Source organism: Ambystoma mexicanum, chromosome 4q (assembly GCF_040938575.1).
Source record: "Ambystoma mexicanum isolate Mex_15411 chromosome 4q, UKY_AmexF1_1, whole genome shotgun sequence".
Taxonomy (NCBI): Eukaryota; Metazoa; Chordata; class Amphibia; order Caudata; family Ambystomatidae; genus Ambystoma; species Ambystoma mexicanum.
This window is the reverse complement of record NC_090928.1, coordinates 1,248,184,490-1,248,205,691: the sequence shown is the minus strand read 5'-3', so window position 1 is coordinate 1,248,205,691 and position 21,202 is coordinate 1,248,184,490. Positions and strand designations below refer to the sequence as shown.

The 21,202-nt window shown below is 46.5% G+C and overlaps 1 protein-coding gene across 5 annotated transcripts in view; it reads right to left on the bottom strand.

Annotated features, from left to right (window-relative positions):
• LOC138468321 (exportin-5-like) overlaps positions 1 to 21,202 on the bottom strand; it is a 2,334,215-nt gene that overhangs the window by 294,481 nt on the left and 2,018,532 nt on the right. For all 5 annotated transcript variants that reach the window (XM_069608827.1, XM_069608826.1, XM_069608825.1 and 2 more), the window contains one exon: positions 20,250 to 20,354. In XM_069608827.1, coding sequence (XP_069464928.1) covers positions 20,250 to 20,354 — 105 coding nt within the window. The remainder of the gene's footprint in view (positions 1 to 20,249; positions 20,355 to 21,202) is intronic.

The following is a 21,202-nucleotide window of genomic DNA, read 5'->3' as shown; positions in this document are numbered from 1 at the left end:
TTCCTTGCATCCCCCTACTGTCTCCTCCTTAGCTACCTTGCCCTCCCCTCCTTCCTCCTCTGCCCTCCCACCGCCAAGCCCCTCGGGCTTCTTCTCCACCTCTGCAGGGCGTACCTCCAATTTGTACCCCTCCCCGGAAGTCTTCCAATAACGGCAACCTTCTCCATATTGTCACTCTCAACTCTCGCTCGGCTGTCAAACACTCCTCCGATATCTGCCGTCTCCTGGAAGAACTGGACCTTGATGTCCTTGGTCTCAGAGACATGGTTTACGGCCAGCTCTTTCACAAGCTTTGACACTCTCCTCCGTAACGGCTACAAGATCCTCTCTGTGCCCAGATCTAACCAATCCGTAGGGGGTATAGCCCTGATCTTCCTGGAGTGGATCCCTGCCTCTGTCATTCCTATGCAACCCTACTCCTCTTTCGAATGCCTCATCTGCAGGCTCTCTCTCTCTCTCCTAGCCATTCCCTTACTGTGGCTATCTATCGGCCACCTGGTCAGATGTACTCCTTCCTCACTGAGTGGGTGTATCGCTCCTCTTCCAGATAGGCATGTTATAAATGCCATATCATTTCATCTCTGTTCTTCCTGGAGCTCCTGTCCTGTTTGGATCAGTGAAGACAGGGGTCTGTCTGGAGGTTTTCTCAAAAAGTGCAGAAAATAACCCCACCGAATTAACTGCAGGGCCCAAGCATCAGAGTTTATCTCCTGCCACTGGGACCAATGCCCCGCCAAATGTCCACCACCAGTATGTCATCGGAGGGGAACATCAAAGCGGATTCAAAGGCGCTGTCTCCCCAATCGCAGCTGCCATCTGTTGGTCCTTAGAAGCACCTCTGCCCCTTCCGTGACACCATAAACGCCTCTGCCCCAGCCTGGCTTGTGGGGGCTGCGCTTTCCAGCCATAAGGCACATAGCGCCTACAGCCTCTGCCTCTAGAGGCAAAGCTGAAAGCAGGCTTAGTCGGCTGTGCAGCCAGACCTAGAGACTTAGCAGCAATTTTAGACTCCTTAAATTTCTCTAAAGAGTCATCTGCCTTCTGTCAGAAAAGCATCTCCCCCTCAAAAGGCATTTCTAAAAGGCGGTTTTATACATTGGGGGAGAAGCCCCATTGAGCGGCCAACATAGTCGGCAATGTATAGGCCTGTTTGCAAGGACTGCTTGGCAATTTCCATGGCATCCTCCACCAGCTATATAAATCCATCTCGCATATGACCTTCCGGGACGTACTCTGCCGCATGCTCCACTGCCTTCCGCAAACCGTAGGAAAACTTTATCAAAAGAGCTATGCTGCCGGAGGTAAACACCTTCTTTGCCAAAGCATCTATCCTTTTCCCTTCCCTGTCAGGAGGGAGATTTTACGTGGATTCCGCGGGCCTTGAGAATATAGTGGCAGCCTGAACTACTATACCCTCTTGCCGGCCTGTACTTCCCCGTCACATTGGTACTCGTGGGGGGCAAAGTTGACGGGTTCCGCCAGATTGAAGACAAAGGGTCAGCTATGGCCTGATTAAAGGGCATTTTGAGTTCGATAGCCGGGCCCTCATCCAGGTTGTCTGCAAGGTCACACCCTTGATGGGGAATGGCGGATGACTTGAGGCCGAGTGTGTCAACTACTTTCTCTACTAATGTCTTTTGAGTGACTGTGGGGTTGTTTGTTGCATCTCAAGGTCTGGAGATGTGCCCAACCCACTGGCATCTTGAAGGACCTGGGAAAATGCCATAAAGTTGATTCGGTCCTCGAAATAGTCGATGCCGCCAGAACCCACAAAGATGGGGTCGACCTCTTCACATTCCTCAACTTAATCGGTGCCGAAAATAGACCCAATTGATTTGAAAAAGCCGGTCGTCTTACCCTTCGGGTCTGTAGGTCTGGATTCCGAGGACTTAACTTGCAGCGGAGCCCTAGAGGGCAATTTTCTGGCCTCGTGGGGCATGGAGCTCTAAAGCTCAGTCAGTGGCAAAGGCATCGACTGTTTGGCAAGCGTGTGGTCAGGGGTACTGACACTGCTTTTGCTGCTGAGGCCTGCTGGTCGTGGGAGGGAGCCGCGTCGACAGACTTGTTCCCACCGATGATTATGTTGCTTCTTTTTCTGTGAGGAAGAGGAGGAATGGCTTCTTGAGTGGGACGTCTTTTTTAGTTTTCTTGCTGTGCCGGCTCTCGTCCTGACGAGTGGGCTCCTCAGTCTCAGCCTCAGACGACCATAGCACCGTAGCCTTCAGCGACTTTCGGCCCAAGGCCAGCTTACCGGCTCCGTCTCGCAGGGACTTGGATTGCATCTTGGCGCAAAACGCGTACACCTCTGTCGTGAGTGGAACCCATGTTTATCAAAAAGGGCACCTGGTTGATGCCTTGCTCTACCCAGGTGGGTAGACACGTATTAAAGAGAAAAATCGAGCAAGGTCATAGATTACCTGGCTGATTAACGAAGGGTGAACACACACCTATGGGGGTTACACCTTAGTAAGTGTGTACAAGTAACTGTGAATGACTTCTGACAAAAATATATCCGGACAGTTCTGGGTGCTGCAGTTAGATTTTTAATAAAACTGCAGTTTACGTGTTTTTAGATACACTTGATAGAGAGTAACACAAGATACAACAGTATTTACACATTTTGAAGGTATAATAACCAGTTTGTGAGTGACAAATTTCAAGTATTTGTAACGTCTTTTAAATGCTTACACATCCACTGAGTGGTCCTAGGGAAGGAAACCAGTGGATTTAGTGAGGTGATAGCATGTGATAGTCAGCACATATACATCAAAACAATGAGGGGTTGAAAAAGGACAACGCAAACAATATAACAGTCAAAGCAATATACATCAAAACAGTGAGTGGAACCCAGACACCACAAACATATGTCATGTGGGTTCGTCACTGACATTTTGGCCTCGGAATCCGAGCACTGCTTGAAACCCGAGACCCGGTGCAAAGTCATCGTTGAGGTAAATTGAAAAAAGTTAGCGAAAAACGCTAACTCAAGTATGCTCCCGATGCAGAGTGTGAGTGCGCCGAAAAACAAAAACAGAGGCATGGGGCATAGTGACGTGGTATATGTATGGCGCCTGACGTCATTTCCAGAGCCGAAGATCGACCACAGCGAAGAAGGATTGACAGACGAGTCGAGATCCACTACGCCTCCTGTGGGAAAGGTTTTCCGAGCAGAAGAACTGGACAAGGAGATATTTGCAGTCCGCTACGTCCAGGCCCGTTTGCAATGATTTGCTTGGTTACCTACTTCACATTCTCCACAGCTGTAAAAATCGGTCCCGGATGGCACCCTCAGGGACATATTCAGGAGCATGCTCCACAGCTTACCACAAGCCGAAGGAGTATTTTGCAAATCCAAATGCTAGGTTTTTGTGGCCTCGAGCGCCATGCTGCCAGAGGTGAACACCTTTCTGGCCAATGATGTGATTTCTTTCCCTCTGTCTGTAGGCAGATTAGAAGTGGATGCCGCTACTAGACTGCTGGAAATAGTGGCAGCCTATATAACCAACCCTTCCGGAGAAGGGTGTATGGCGAGGAAAGAAGGGTCTCCTCTTGCCGGCCTACATTTCCCTGTAAAATAGGCGTTTACAGAGGCAATAGTGCAATGGTGCTGCCATAAGGAAGATAAAGGGTCCGCAATAGCTGGGTTAAATGGCATCTTATGCTGAACTGTGGGACCCTCGTCCAAGTTATCAGTGAGCTCATATTCTGGAAGAGATGTGGTAGATGCCCTCAATCCAAGGGTGTCAACAACCCTGTCAACCAGAGCCCTGGACTTGACATTAACAGGAGTATAGGGCTTGCAGCCTTCCGATGATTTATGCCCAGTAGGCGTGATGCTCTAAGGCGTTTGACATCGACTAAATGGCTGGCTTGGAGTCGGGAGCACTGAGCGCCGCTTTTGCCGCCAAAGCTTACTGGTCATGGGCAACAAGCCGCACCTACAGCAGCATGCTGTTTAAACTTTTCTACCATAGATGTTTTAAAAGCTTGTCACTCTTCCCCAGTGGACAGCCCCGCCAAGGGCTTCCCTTGATCTTACGACGAGCTGGACTCGCGTCGATTGAGATGGTGCTGCTTATTCGAGGAAAACAACGAATGGCTCCTGGAATGGGACAGTTTCTTGGTCTTCTTACGAAGTTGTTCCTTCCCCTTGTCGGGGGTGGGCTCCTCAGTCTCGGCCTCCAAAGACCGGACGAGAGACCAGACCGTGCCAGAGATTTGGCAGACGGTCGGCCCAAAGCCAGTTTCCGGGTCCTCTCATGTAGGGACTTCAGCTGCATCTTTGCACACTACACGCAAGCCTCCATGTTGTGACTAACACCTAGACACCACAGACAGACGTCATTGGGGTCGGTCACAGACATTTTGGCCTCGCAATCATGGCATCGCTTGAAGCTCAAAACCCGGTGAGGCGGCATCACGTTGAGGTTTTATAGACAAACGTACAATTTCGTACAGACAGAACATTGAGTAAACTCAAATCGTGTTCCCGATGCAGCGTGCAAAAAAAAAAAAAAAAGGAACTGAAGCATGGGATGTAGGGACCTGCTATATATATTACCCCTGGCGTCACTTCCGGAGTAGACGATCGAGACCCGGACAAGATGGATCGACGGCCGAGTCGAGGTCCATTACCCCCAACCTGGCATACAGTTTCAGAGAAAGCAGAGCTGGATGATGGATATCTATCAAGATGACGAATCTGCAGGTGAAAAGCAATCCATTGAAGCCACTTGACTTGAATTTACAGATTTAAAAACTTTATGAAAGTGATGAAAGAGCCAAAAGCCTGAAAGCTGGGAAGAACCTAGAGGAATTGTGAAACCAGTGAGAGACGTGAAAGCAGGTGGAACCGCTTGTGATTAAAAGTTAACTATTTGGAATACTGGTGAAGGTAGCATCCCTTTCCACACCAGAGCTGTAAGCTGCTCAGAACTTTAGTTAGAACACTTTTTCATTTGACAAGGACATCCCTGGACAGTTTGTACAAATAGATGTGAGGACAAGAAAAGGTTTTGGACACAGACGACCATTTACATTGGACTTCCTGACACAGACTATCCGTAGTTTTAGTTAGGTAGGGACATTCCACCTTAGCATAGGGCAAGATAGGGCTTACTCCAACACTTTTGAGATATTAAATAAAAGTTGGTATTCCAAACTTGCCTCAGTTGTCTGTGTCTACTTCCTGATGCTTTCACTGCCCCCAAACACTGAAATACACTTCCACTCCCTCTTCGATCGCTTTCTATTCCTATTTTCTGCTCACGCCTTAAAACTCATTTGCTTACCTGTTAATTTCTGTTCCTCATTTTGTTTGTCATGATTTGTACGTGTCATTATAGTTTTGTAAAATGCTTTGGCAAATAGCACTATATAAATAAATATCAAATCAAAAAAACGTTTGGCCTCCGAGGAAGCCAGGGAGGTGGGCAAACTGTCAACTCCAGAAGGTCCAGGTACCATGTCTTCCTTGCTGTTAGGACTGATTCTCTATACTCTGGCCTGGTGGACAGATGTATAGAAGGCCAACCTATATTGTGACTAGGGAGCTGTAGCTAAACCAGTTCAAGGTAGCAAGGCGAGTGGTCTAGGCTAAGTCTAAACAGGTGGGGAGCTTGTAAGGGGTCCAGAATGAGCACACACAGTGAAATAGTCCAGGAACACACTTAGACAAACAGGTATACAAATTTACTTATGGCCAAATAACAGAGCGAAAAATTACTACTAACAGGTAATATCACTCAGCTCTAAAAATGTAAAACATATACAATAACTGGAGTAGGGCAAAATACATATCAAACCCCTGAAAAGAAAGGCACAGATTAGTATTAGCAACACAAGTCCACAAAGAATCGCCCCCAACTTCAGAGGTCCAACCCCAAGTTGTCTGGGGCCTTATGCCCAAAAGTTCAGCGAAGTTTCCACACAGTTTGTGAAGCTGGATAAAATGATGGTAGGGCCTCTGGGGTTCAGTGAACAGTTACAAGTGTCAGGGGAACAGTTGAACTAACCAACAAACGTATTCCCATCCCGCTGCTTTGGATTTCTTTTTCGACGGGGGGCATAGTGGACCTCGACTCGGCCGTCGGCTCTGGACGTGAAGTCGTATATAAACTCAGTCACTATGCCCAATACCTCAGTTTCCCCCTTTTTTCCCCGACCTGACCACGCTGCATAGGAAAACAGAAATCACAATGGGCTAAAATAAGCCCACAAAAATTAAATAACAGCAAACTTCAAAAGGAAGGAAGACACCACAATTCGTAGCATCAGGAAATATTTTATTTTGTAAGAAACAAACATGCGGCAAGAAAGACAAAACGGTCACCAAGGACCATCGGAAAGTCATCATCAAAAGAGAAGATGCGCACCAACCATCGACTTTCTGAGCAGGGATGGATGGGAGGGGAGATGAGGAATCTGTGGGAGACGAATTCATAGAAAGAACATTACGTTAAGTAATTTCTCCTGCAATGGATTGCTTTCCTCCCGCAGATTCCTCATCTGATAGACTCCCAGATGGGCAGACGGGAGGCGGGCAGAAAGTTAGACTAACAGATTTTGTAGCACCGTCCTGCCAAAACACGCATCAGCTATGCAAGCAACATATAAACTATAGTGTTTAGTGAAAGTATGAAGAGAGGACCATGTTGCTGCACGACAAATATCCTCAACAGGGACCCATCTTTGTAATGCAGTAGACGCAGAGACCCCCCCGCCCCCCCCCCCCCCCAGTCGAATGCGCACTGACGCCTGACGGTAATTCCCTGCCTACGGACTGGTAACAATCTGCAATGCAGAAGACGATCCAGCGAGACAATGTTTGTTTTGTTATCGCTAGGCCTTTACAGGCTAAGGAGAAGGCCACGAAGAGTTGTTCAGTTCTTCTGTACTCAGATGTCCTTGGCATTGTAGAAGTTTAGAGCCCTTTTAGGATCCAGGCGATGGAAACGCTCCTCCTCCTTAGAAGGGTGCAGTGGTGGGCTAAAGACCAGGAGGTCTAAGGACTGTGATCGATGGAAGTTAAGAGAGAACTTTTGGGAGAAATCCAGGTCTCACCCTGAGCGAGACTTTCTCTCGAAAAACACTGCAGGAATGGTGGTTGCCAGCATAAGGCTTGCAATTCACTCAAACGCATAGTGGATGTAATTGCCATTAGAAAGGCTGTCTTAAAAGAGAGGAGCCACAAAGAGCAAATGTACATCAGCTCAAAGGAAGCCGCCATGAGATATGTCAGCAGCAGACTAAGATCCGAATCTGGGACAAAAAAATTGAGTTGGCAGAAACTTATTTACAAGGCCCTTTAGGAATCACTGGGATTGTAAAATATTAACCTTGATCCGGGGACCTCTTAAACACAGACAAGGCCGCCAAATATCCTTTGAATGTGGTGACCTAAAGGCCTGCTGAGGCCATTGACAGAAGGAACTCAATCACTGCAGTGGTGGGGCAAGAGATGGGGTCAATCTCCCAATCCCTGCACCACTCTCAAATCTTCTCCACCTGAACGCATACAACGATCTTGTAGATGGTCTGTGTGCGGCCACCACCACCTCAAGAACCTCCTTTGAGAGGTCCTAGTCATAATACCTCATTCTCTCATATATGTAGGTTAAGGGACTCCGGGTTCGGGTGACGCACTCAACCTTCGTACTGTGCTAGGAGATCCGGCCGCCGAGGCAACCTAAGAGGTGGGCAAATGGCCAGATCCAGAAGGTCCGAGTACCAGGTCCTCCTCGCCCAGTCAGGTGCGATCAGGATCATGGATGCTCATAACCTCTTGCGCCTCCTGAGAACCCAAGGAATGACGGAAATCTGAGGGAAGGCGTAGTGGAGAGGGAAGGTCCAGTCCACGCGAAACACATTGCCTAATGTGCCGTTCCCTGGGAATTCCCTCGAGCAAAAGTGTCTGCACTTCCTGTAGGACTCCGTGCCAAACAGGTCCACTGATGGGGAACTCCAGCGAGCAAAGACCACCTCTAGTACTTCCTGGCGCACTTGTGCTCGGCCTGCTCATAGCATCCGCCAAACTGTTATCTGTCCCTGCCAGATGAATGGCTGTGACAGAAATCCGGTTTTCCAACAGCCAGAACCACAGCTGCATCACCTCTGTGCAGAGAAGGTGTGAGCGCACGCCACCTTGCTCGTTTAGGTAGTGCATGGCCACTGTGTTGTCCGTAAGAATCAGGACATGCTTCCACTCCAAAGTTGGAGCAAACGCCTTCAAGGCCAACATAATGGCTCGCAAATCCAGCCTGTTGATGTGCCACCTGGCTTACGTTGCTGACCAAAGACCGCTCAACTGCAAGTCCTCGCAGTGAGCGCCCAAACCCTTCAGAGATGCATCCGTGACCACTCAGAGCTGAGGCCATGGAGGCCAGAAGGATTCCCCCGCCATGAGACTGCTACGGTCTGCCCACCAGATGATGATGTTGACCACGTCTGGACATCTTGAGGGAATCCGTGAGCGCTCTGAGGCACTGTGACCACTGGCATTTTAGGAGCCATTGTACGGATCTCATGCGCAGCGCGGCTATGGCACTAGGAAAGTGGCGTGGTTGCAGAACAAGTTGACCATCTGTGCCATGCTGTGGACTCTCTCCTCGGGAGGGAAGACCTTCCCAACCCATGTGTCTAGGACTGCTCCGATGAACTGGAGCCTTTGGACTGGTGTCACATGGGAATTTCAAGCTAAGGGAGAAGCCCAGTCTGTGTAGTAGCAGACAGGTTTCTTCCAGATCGGACAAAACCTGCCCAGCAGACTTCCCTCGCATCAGCCAGTCTTCCAGGTATGGAAATACATGGACCCTCGATCTCCGGAGGTGAGCTGCGACTACCGCCATGAGTTGGTGAAGACCCTTGTGTTAGGCAGAATCCTGTGCACTACCCTTAAGGACCACTGCACAAGATTAGGACTACAAGTGGCAGTACAATTTTACCTTTGGTACAAGCCTGTACTACACAGAAAATGTGGTAGCAGTGGCTGAGCAGTCAGACTTATCTCAAGAGCAAATGAGCAGTAGTAGAGATTACACAAAGGACTACAATTACTGTGACTCAAGCAAACACTGATTCAAGGTTTCAGGTAAAAAATATAAGTACATTTATTTTTAAACCATCTGTTCACAAAACACTTCAGTTTTATTAAATCAAAACCACACTTTAAATACACTACACACAACCAATTCTACTTGTCGAAGCAAATTCAGGGTAAGTACATCAGGATTTGACAGACCGGTGTTGCGACACTGACGCGTACCCGCAAGTAGAAATGCACCCGAAATTAAAACACACTTTGTACTTTAGAATTAAAACAAGAGAAAAGCGAATAAAATCATAGGCAATACTTTTGTCAAGGCAATAGATTCAGAGGACTCGTTCAACAAGGTAGATAAAAGTCAATAGGTCTGTGCCAGTGTCAGGATCACACGTTATGAACAGTTCGAGATTTACGTTGCCAGGAGCACTTAGATATTGTCAAAAGGAAGCAAAAGTTATAAGAAGGGAGAAAGAAAGGACAAGCCTTTGTGGAGGAAAAGGGTTCATCCCGATTCCTTAAGGTCGGACGGAGAGAACGACCGAATGTGCACAGTACCTTATTCCGCTGGAGAAACTGGTGCAACGGCAGTTGTTCCTGGTAGTTCCTGCAGACTCACGGTTCCTGCTGCTTCAGTCGTGGGGACAAGAAGGACGACATCTGGAGCGATCTGCACTACCCAGGGATGAGGCCAGCAGCAGCAAAAGCAACGATGAATAAAAGGTGCGCTCCTCTAAATCAGGAGAGGGCTCTTCTGATGGCTATCCGGACCACTACAGCACTGTGCAGTGATTTCGACCCAGGAGAGGATTCTCTGGCTGAAGAAAGGTGAGCTGCTTGATCCCACCAGGCTCAAGGGAAGAAGACTCCGGACTGGATCTTCTCTTGTCGTTGAAAGGTAGATAGCTCAGGACTGCAGCAGGGCTTCACCGGGGCTCGGGGTTGCAGCAGCCATCTTCTTCTCCGCTTCTTGTCAGTTCCTTGCAGTTCCAGTGGCGCCTGTCTTCCAGCCCAAGAGTCCTCCCTTTTATGCCAAAATACCCCATTCACACAGCCTGGCTGTCAATCACACAGTAGGGGGGTTGTCCAGCCCGGACAACCACCTCAGCCAATGGATACAAAGTGCGACTGGGTCTCCAAGGAGACCCTGTGCAGGGGGTGACTACACCCCCTCCCTCGCATTCAGCCCACCTAGACACCTAGGTGCCAAAAGTGGGGCTTCTCCAGAGAAGCCCGCCAAATGACGGTGAACAAAGAAGGCAAACCTGGTTTGCCGCGCAAAGTAAAACACAAGAAAGATATCAACAAGAATAAATGTCGACGAAACCCAACCGGAGCCAAATTAAAACTAATATGGTCAAGCGGGTTTCATTTTCAAAGCTACTATGTTAGCCTAAAACATTACCATGTTATATAATATAACCGTAGTAGAAAAGTTAGGGTAGATACCACTGCCACCAGCCAATTCTTAATGTTAAGAGAGCGAAACAATGCTCCAAGAGGCACAGATAAAAAGGGATAGTAGTTAACCCTTTCCAATACTCCATGTAAAATGGGGTGTACTGGTTCTGTAGTAAAATGGAACTATATAAAGTTAATGGCAACTTTACATGTTTTCTGGGGGACAGTAGTCCGCCCCGGAAAAATGGAGTCAGGGGGAAGTCTAAAAGACAACCCTGTATTACTGTAATGAAGGTGCTGTGCAACACATAAAATAAAAAGATGATGCCTAGGTAGTTGGTGAGACTCTATAGCCCATGAGCACAAAAAGTACAACACACAAAAATACACTGTAAGAGTGGGTAAAAGGTTCACACTCTTACCAAGTGGAAAAAATAAACCCCAGAAATCCAGCAAAGCTGCTGAGGGACTCACTAGGTAAGGGAAATTAGCCATTGAATGAGAATTCTCCCTAACACTCACATAACCCCCCCCCCCTCCCCCCAAGACTAAGGGACAGGAGGATTTAATCCACTCCGGGATAGATCTCATACCGCTAGTCGGTTATAAACATCCTAGAGAGACCATCAGCATTTTGGTGGTGACTTCCTGCTCTGTGCTCAATGGTAAAATCAAACCCTTGCAGGCAGATTGACCATCTTAGTGGTTTAGGGTTTTCCCCTTTCATTTGCATCAGCCATCTCAAGGGTTGGTGGTCTGTCTGAATATTGAAAGTAGATTCATACAAGTATGGTCTAAACTTCTTCAGTGCCCACACAATCGCGAAACATTCACATTCTATTGTTGCCCACCTTGTCTCAGGATCCTTTAACTTCCTGCTGATGAACCAACTGGGATGTTCCCTACCTTTCTCATCCAGTTGACTAAGGACTGCACCTATACCTGCATTTGAAGCATCAGTTTGTACAATGAAGGGTTGGTGGTAGTCAAGAGCTCTTAGGACTGGAGCTTGACAAAGGGCTTTCTTCAGGCCTTCAAAGGCTTGAGTGCACTCCTCATTCCATCTGACCGTAGGAAATTCTGGAGAGGAGATAACATTCAAAGGAGAAGCTATGGTCCCATAGTTCTCTATGACGTTCCTGTAGTACCCAGCAAGACCTAAGAAGGCTCTCACGTGGGTCTGAGTAATAGGGGTGGCTCCATTTTGTACAGCTTGTACTTTGCTAGGCAATGGCTTTATTTCACTTCCTCCTCCCGGATGTCCAAGGTAGACCACTTTTCTCTGACCAATTTGACATTGAATTGCCTTTATGGTCTGTTAGGCAGAAACCTGTGCAGTTCCCTCTGGGACCACTGCAAAAGATTTAAGACTACAGGTGTTGGCAGTAAACCCACTTGGTAGCAGTCTGCACCGCACAGATTCACTGTGGTAGCTGTGGCTGAGCAGTCAGACTTCCCTCAAGAAGAGTTAGGCAGTATACAGAGGATACACAATAGGTACAGAGGCACAGTAGCACAAGCAAACACTGACCAGAGCTAGGTGTAAAAGTATAAACTTATTTATTAAAGGTACACTCATAAATTACACTAGCACAATAGGAAAGGTAAGAAAGTCAAACACTCATATGTACATCCCTAATCATTTGTTGGACAATTCTAAGTTAACACCACTTATTTCCAACCAGAGGTGAGCGCTTAACGTTAGATGGTACTCCAACAAGTATTACCAAAAGGGAGGGAAAAGTCAGAAATAAAAAGAGCAGTAAGGTAAAACACTTTTCACATAAGGTTAGCAAAGACAGTCAATGGTGGAACAAGGAGAATTATTTCGGGGCCCGCTTTAGAGGGAGCCAGGCGAAAATGTGCCCAAGATCACACAATGTCACAAGTCTTTGCAGGTGAGTGAAAAAGGTTTTACTACGGTTCTGAAAAGTTTAGTTAGGGTGTCCCAGACCTACCCAGGTTCGAGAGCCGAGGGCTAAATCTACCCCGTACAATCGGTGGCAAGGGAGGCCGGGCGGAACACAGTACCTTTAAAAGTGGAAAGATTCCTCCAGCGGTGGTAGTCGTTCCTGGTAGTGGGTGCAAGTCGCGGCGTCGTCCCGAGGAAGAGGTGATCTCGACGTGGGGAAAGCTGCAGGTCGTTGCACTACCAGGGATGAGGCCAGCCGTGGAGTTTTCCGGTCACAAAGGATTTTTACCCCTCTTTCGCGGTTGAGGTAAAAAGTGGTATCCCGGTTGCCGGGGTGCTTGGCACAGGCAAGGCGGCCACGAGATGCTTCGGGATGGCGAAAAGAAGGCAGCAACTGGTTGTCCCCACCAGTTAAGGGAAGAAGACTCTCCGGCGGGAGATGATCTCTGTCGTCGGGAAAAGTGGTGAGACGGTTCCGCAGGGCTTCACCGGTGGTGTCATCTTGGCAGGTCGGCTCGGCTTCTCCCTCTTCGGCTTCTTAGGTCCTGTGGCGACTTCTGAAGAACCAGTCCCAAAAACCCTGCTTTTATGCAGCAAACCCCCATTCATACAGCCTAGCTGTCACTCAAACATGCTAAGTGGTGAGCGGGGTGGCTCACCACTTGGGCCAATCACACTAGAGTGCGACATGAGTTGGCAAGGCAACTCAGTCCAGGGTGCCTAAACCCCCTCCCACACCCCCTGTGGTACCCAGACAGAATGGCACCACTTTGGAGGGCTTCTGTGCAGAAGCCCGCCAAAAGTGGAACAAAGGCTCGAGTCGGGTTCAGGGTTACTGAAGTGAACCTAGACGCCATTTTGGCGGCGGGTTCCGGCAAAAAATCCCAACCGGTGAATTTATATTAAATAAATAAACCGGCGGTACCTTTAACATTGCACCAAAAAGTGGTGCATCAAAAACAATGGGAAATCCCATTGGGAAATATTCCGGTGGAATATTTCCGTGGTATCCACTGCCACCAGCCAGAACTCGGCGAGGGGGGACGGGACAGTACCCCCTCGACAACAGACCCAGGGGCAATCTAATTGCCCCTACCAGTACTTCCACAGTAAGATGGTTTGTACTGGTTAAGTTCCTAAGTTAGGACTAGTAAAGTCAATGGTAACTTTACAGACCCAGGGAGACAGTAGTCAGTCCCAGGGTGCGGAGTCTATGTTTGGGGGTCTCTAGGACACCCCTGTGCTACTGCACTGAGGGTGCTGTGTAACACACATTCAAAAACCAATGATGGCCTATGGGGAAAATTACCCCCTAGCCCATAAGCACATAGCAAGTCACAGAAAACACTCAAGTCATGTCCAAGAGTGAGGGTAAAAGAGTCTCACTCTTGGCAGGAGAAAAAAAATAAACCCCAAAAAATCCAGCAAAGCTGCTGGGGGACTCACTAGGTTAGGAAATTCAGCCTAAACAGAGAATTCCTCCTAACATGGTCAGATGGGCCTTTTCAAGAGCCTGCAAAACATACCCTAGGTGATCAATATGTTCTTTCCATGTAGGGCTGAACACTGCAATGTCATCCATGTATGCCATGCAGAAGTCCTCCTTCCCATTCAGAACTTGATTGACCATCCTCTGAAATGTAGCAGGTGCATTCTTTAGTCCAAAAGGCATTACCCTAAACTGGTAGAAGCCTGCTGGGGTGGAGAATGGAGCTTTCTCCTTGGCATGGTCTGTCAGAGCTATTTGCCAATAGCCTGACGTTAGGTCAAATGTGCCGAGGTACTTGGCTGAACCAAGTTTATCCACAAGCTTATCTGTCCTGGGTAAAGGATGGGCATCAGTCTTTGTGACTGCATTTAGAGCTCTGTAATCGACACAGAATCTCAACTCCTTGGATCCTGCCTTTGGTACAAGCACAACTGGGCTAAACCATGGACTAGTAGAGGGCTCCATAACCCCGAGATCAAGCATATTGTTGACCTCATTCCTTATATGGGTTCTTACATTGTCTGACATTCTGTACCCCCTGCTTTTCACAGGCAAACAGTCACCAGTGAGTATAGCATGCTGGCCCCAAGGGGTCAATCCTGGTGATAGTGAGAAGAGGGAGGCAAACTGATTCAACAGTAACTTGCACTCATCCTGCTGGTCAGATGTTAGACTGGAAGAGAGATTAACTCCTTCCACTTTCTCATCTAAAGGTAGGCCTCTGAGGAGGTCAGGCAGAGGTTCACTCTCCTCCTGAGCCGAAGCTAAAAGCAAAGCACCTCTCTCAGGTCTAGAGACATAAGCCTTTAAACGGTAGGTGTGAAAGACTCTGGGAGCATCCTTAGGATTGCCCAAGTCCACCAGATAGTTCACCTCTCCAAGTTTACCCACAACTTGGAAGGGTCCTATCCATTTGTCCTGCAAGGCCCTCTGCCTTGTGGGTACCATAACAAGAACAAGCTGGTCCTGCGTAAACTCAACCAAGTTAGCCTTCTGGTCATGCCAATGCTTGATGCGATTGGATGCAAATTCACTGGCGGTCTGTCGAGTGCCAGGTCGTAGAGCGTTCCTTCACTGCCTTCCGGTTCATAGCAAGACAAGACCCACACTGATCCAGCTCATGCCGGACACCAAGACACCACACACAGATGGTCTGCGGGTCACTGAGGGTCATTTTAGTGTTGCAGTTCTTGCAGCGTTTAAACCCAGATGGCAAAAGCCCCAACATTCTGACGTAGGACTAAATACTTTTGAATTTCGAGTATGAGCATTTTCAGATATAGCATGTGGAAAAACAGAACTGCGGTATGGGGGGAGCAGTACATCCTTCCATAGGACACCCAACATCCTGTAAGTTTTCTAGGAATGGTGCAGACGTTGTACAATGGAGTCATTGAACATCGAAAAGTCTACCTATCTAGCTATCTAACAAGATGAGGAATCTTTGGTAGAATGCAATCCATTGAAATAAGGTGCAACTATGTCAGCAACATCCTCTAGTCAACTCCCTCACTGGTTTAGGAGTAGCCATTGGGAAATTTTGTAGAAGGCGTTACCTGAGGCAAACTATGACAAGGGTATTTCCTGTGAAGCATGCTGAAAAATGTCAATGCAGTAAAACGGGTGACCTTTTTAACTATCTTTACCAATCATTTAAAATGGTGCATATAGCAAAGCAACCATCCCTTATGATTGACTGTCTTAGCCATGTTACGGCTTGTGTCGAATTTTGGGGGCCAGCCATTTGTCCCAATGTTAAAACTGTATGAGTTTAAATCCATAGCTGTGGTATCATATTATCCAAAAATGTGATGATTTAGAGACATGGAGACTGTTATAATGAGGGATAAGAAGTGTCTGCTTAGCTTACTGAAATCATGAGCTGTGTGTAATGCACATACAGAGTGTGGGCTATCATATATTTCAGATTCTATCCGAGTGATGCTTCTCACTTGGTAAGTCTTAAAGTGGATGCTGCTCTCGAGGTAAAGGAACATTATTGCTCGTCTGAGATGTAATATTCTTCCTCTAGCGACATTTTGGCAAATACGAAGGCAAATCAACAGATTCATCTAGATGCCCTTATTGTTCCTCAGAAATCGAAATCCCTGTGCATTTTACTTTGTTGTTGTTCTTTTTGTATAGATCTTAAATCATTACTCCCCGGTTCAGATGTGATTAGTAAGCAATGTTTATTTATTTTTATTTATTTATCACATGTGTTATACGCTCAGACCCTGAGCTATCACAGAATAGTTACAGACAGTCTGGTTGGTGCATTTTCACAATTAACAGCAGGCAGTCAGGGCACAATACAGGATAGAAATACAATATACAACATACCGTAAAATACCATCAGCAAGGAGGAGAGTAGTCAGATCGTAGACCGTTAACGCGTGTTAGTAAGTTAGGGGTCTAGCTGTATTGGGTGACTTAGGATTGGTTGAATAGCCATGTTTTTTGTGATATTTTTAAATCGCTGGAAGGATTCTTCATTCTTGATGTTTATTGGGAGAGCGTTCCAATGTCTGGGAGCCAGGACTTTGGAAATGCTGCCCCCAACTCTGGAGCTTTTGTAACGTGGGATTTCCATGATTGAGTTATTGCTAGATCTGAGAGTTCTGGTAGAGGATTTTTTAGTGACTACATTATTAATGTATTTCGGGGCTTTGTTGGCGATGCATTTGTGTGCAATGTATAAAGTTTTGTAGATGATTCTTGCCTTGATAGGTAGCCAGTGGTTTTCTCTCCTGATGTGGGAGATCTGGTCAGTCTTTTTTAAACCTAGAGCTGCACGTAGTGCTTTGTTCTGCATAAATTGGAGTTTGACGAGGTTGGTATTGGATGTGCCTAGAAGGAGTATGTTGCAATAGTCTAACTTTGAGAGTATTAGGGCTCGTGCTAGGGTGATACTGTTATTAGGTGTGAGGAATTTCCGACTTAGGGCAATAAGCTTAGCCGTTTAGTAGGTCGCAGAGGAGAGGGCATTTATTTGTTTAGTCATAGTTCGATTGGTGTCTAGGTAAACACCAAGGGTGTTTACCTGTTTGAGTACTGGTATTGTGGTACCATCAATATTGAATGCAGCGTAGTCAGCCTGTAGCGTGTTGATTTTAGTTGGTGATCCAACTATAAGCACCTCTGTTTTTTCTTCATTAAGACAGACTATTATGGGCTATCCAGTTGTGGATTAGTGCATAGATTTGGTCGATCAGTAAGGTATCCTTCTCGTAGTTGCCTGATAGGGGAATGGGAATGTGGGTGTCAAGTTCGTATAGATGACACCCATAGCATAGAGTGCTGCAAATAGTAGCTTTGTGTAAGCATTATAGAGGGTGGGTGATAGGCAATATCCTTGTGAAACGCCTATGAGAACTGGTATGGGGTCAGCCAACTCTTTGCCGATGGAGACTTGTGATGTCCTCTCTGATAAGAAGGATTTTACCCATTGGGTTGCGTACTTAGAAAAGCTAAAGTCTTTGGTTAGAGTGGCACACAGTTTGTCATCATCTACTAAATCAAATCCCGCAGAGAGGTCTAGCAACATTAGCAGACAGAGTTTTCCCGCCTCTCTCGTGGAATCCATCTGGCTTTTCAGATCCAGGAGTGCCGTTTCAGTACTGTGGTTTGGGCGAAATCCTGATTGTCGAGCACCTGGGAGTTGGTGTTGCTCTAAATGATTTTGGATTTGGGTGTACGCTATTTTATCTATTTTTTTTATAGGAAGGGGACTGTAGTTAATGGTCGTAGTTAGTCGGAATTGATGGGTCAAGTGTTGGTTTATTCAGAAGGGGGTTAACCCACGCTTCTTTGATGCTAGCAGGGACAGTGTTGGAATTGAACGAGGTGTTGATAAATTTGGTAATGATTGGTGTCGGCGTGGGTGCACAGAGTTTAACTAGGTGGGCAGGAAATTGGTCTCCTTTACAATTTGAGGCTTTTAGTTTGGTTATGGTAGTCAACACAGTTTCTTGTGTGACAGAAGTGAAGTGGAATGGCTTGCAGTGGTTATCATTTGGTAAGTCCTCTGTAAGGGTGGGTGCTGTTTTACTTGCTAAGACTTGTCTATTATTGCCCATTTTCTTTTGAAGAAGTAATATTTTAGATGCTAATGCATTTTGGATTGTGTTGCACCATGTTTTACTGGTGTTAACATGTGATGTGTCTTGACACGGATTTTCTAGTTCTCTAAGTATAGTGAGCAGTTCCTTGGAGCCTGAAGAGGCATTACTAATGAGCAAATTGAAAGCATCCCGTTTGTGGGTTATTATGGCTGTTTTGTAAGCTTTATTGGCTTCATTGAATGCTCTGGCTGAGTCTGGCGTATTCGTTTTTTTATGGATGTGCTCTAATGACATGCCTACCCACCTTAAGTATTGTCAGAAGATAGAGCAGTTGCCAATATGTTCGAACAGCAGCACTACATAATCTCTCATAGGTATATGAAGTTATTACCATAAATTAGAATGACTTTATATAGTACCAACTACTGATGATGACCTCAGCCCAGTGCTGAAAATGTAACCTACCTGCATCTACATCTTGTAAAACCATTTCTGCTGTAAGTAGCGCCTAGATGCCTCAGGGTTTTGTGCGCTGCTATAAATACATAAAATAAATAAGGGAACATGGTGCAAGGTATATGAAGCCGCTCACACGTTGCCACTGTAGACGATTGGTTGAGCCGAGGGAAAACAACACTCAGGTTCCCAGGTTGCATGGCACCACGTGCTGGGGGAATAATGCAGGAAATACCCAAGATGACGAATCTGTGAAAGGACACCATCCATTCGACCATTATGTATGGTGTGCTGATGGATTCACGAACTGTACTTCATCACCCCCCAATTCCCCACCTAAGATTGTCTGGTTGCTCTGTCACATATTACCAAGGCGAGAATCCAGTATAACTTGGTGGCAACTACTGCATAACACAACAGGTTGGTTTTTCTAAGAGCAAACTAGAGGAAACATTTAAAAAATATCCCTAATAGTAGGACTGTCAATATTAAAAAGTAAAGTAGTGCATGATTGAGCAGGGTGACCTAGAACACTGCACACACTAATTTCCCTTGCACACCTATTCATACACTGGAACCACTTCCCATAATGGCCTTCAAACGGCTGCAACCACTATTTTCCTTTGATTGACAGGCCTTAACTTTGAGATAAAGCTGGACCCTTGACCCTAACATACCGCAAAACGTTCCTTCTCACTTTATGCTCTTCTGCCCCAAAACATCCCATAACAATACAGACACCAACTTTGTGGTACAATGAGACAGTCAGAGAAGGGACTATCAGCACACACATTCAAATCAAACTCTGCATAAGGAACTTCCAGCACAAGGTTTATGTGGAAGGCTACAATTAATCTGCAGATGTTCGACGAAAAGACCATAATATAGCCACAAACCCTCAGTGTCTGGGATTCATAACTGAAACCACTTCAATGAAGACTGAATTAGGCAGCGGCCAGTGACGGGTGGCAGACACAGATTTCAAAGAAACAATGTAATTGGGAGCAGGGTTAGTTCTCAAATTCCCATTCTCCCATTTAACCAGAGGATCTACATCCTTTCCCGAGCTGAGCCTGGAGGAATAACTACTGAGGTTCTGCTGGTCCCTTCATTCTTCTAAGAAGTGATCTAATGGTGTAGTTCATACCAGTATATACTGACAGTCTATCAAATGGAGTGAATCAAGCAACAACTAGCCCTTCTCTTGATCTAAAGAGCCCATCCAAATAGCAATCATGTACCAGAACCGTCTCCCAATGGACAGGTGTGTATTGCCGGTACCAGAGCCAATACCTCAGGAAACCAGACAGCTGCTAAGTACCCCAATTCCAGCAGTAGTTGCCTCCTTCAGCACAGCATCAATAAAAAGCCACTCCTCAGCAGTCATCCTTGCATGAACACAGTCTCCTACACTACCACTCTTGTCAATCGACAACCAGAAACTCTAGGGTGACCAGTTTGTGGGGAAGTGAGCACATTTCCAAAGAAATATGACCAGAAGTTTCCCTGTACTTGGATTGCCTTCAGAGAGGGTCCAACGGATGCCAGAGCGAACGCTTATGTTTAACACTGGTACAGTGTTGGCCAACATATAGGCAGTACCCTAGACTTTTGTGGTGATGCCACGCTCCTCAGACTTCCTGGCACCATGAGAATAAGTACATGTTTAAGAAAGCGCCAAACGTGTGCTGGAATATTTGACAGATAAACTTCTGAGGAAATGGTATGAATTGTACTTATGGAAAGGTGATCTGTATGGTCCCCCAAACAATGTGTTATATAATCACGTGTGGAGTAACTGTAAATAATCATGCACATCACTTTTTCCAGCATGTTCTGCACTTCCTGTATACCCCACATTGTTTTATTCACAACGGCATTACATACCTGCTTCAGCAAAGGCCAGCAGAGGCAAGTAGCTGTCATCGAGCAAGGCATGCCTTCCCAATTAAGAGAAGAGAAAACAATGAGCAGGAGGGTTTTGTGCAGATTCTTTGAGGGGAAAAGAAAACAAGGGTGTGTCATACTACAATGTGCGCTTTGTGAGCAATCCAGAAATATAAATACACAGAACAACAAATTACGTACCCCTGTAATGTTCTTTCTGATGGATGTCCCTTCCGCAGATTCCACATCTTAGATGTCATTCTGTGGCAGCAGCAAACATTGGAAAGTTTTTCGCCTCTAGGGGGCACTGAGCTGCTTCAGCGTCGAGACCCCTCGGCTTTACTACGTATGGTGGGCTTCAAATCCTTTTTTGCCTTTGACTCCGAAGAAGTCGACGGAGCAGCTTTCTCGAATACTTTGAGCATCTTTAAACTAAATTGTTCCCATTTCTTTGCTGGGGTTTGATTTTGATAGGAATCTTACATGTCTTTCAGACGAGGACAGCGATGAAGAGCGTCTTCATCTCTTGTTCTTCTTGGAAGAGGAAGATAAGTGATGTGAATCACTGTGGCATTGAGACCTTTTGTGTTTTCTTCATCTTCACTTTGATTTTTCAGAATATTGATTGTTGACTACGTCTTCTTCCCCTTAGAAGTCCTTTTCTTCGAGGGTGTGATGCTTGGGGATTTAGAGGATGATTGTCCGAGTGCTAATTTTGCCCGTCTTTTCTTAAGTACCTTTTGCGTCATCAGCCTACACAAGCCGCAATCGTCCATCTCGTGACTGGAGCGAGACGCCACAAACAGACCTGTATGAGGGTCTGTTACTGACATTTTTGCATCACAGTCCTAAGAGCGCTTGAAGGCTTTGACGTCGACATTTGAATGACACAAAAACAGAGTACGTCAGAAAAAAATTTCTGAGGTGCAAAGTGCTCCAAATGAGAGTGCTGA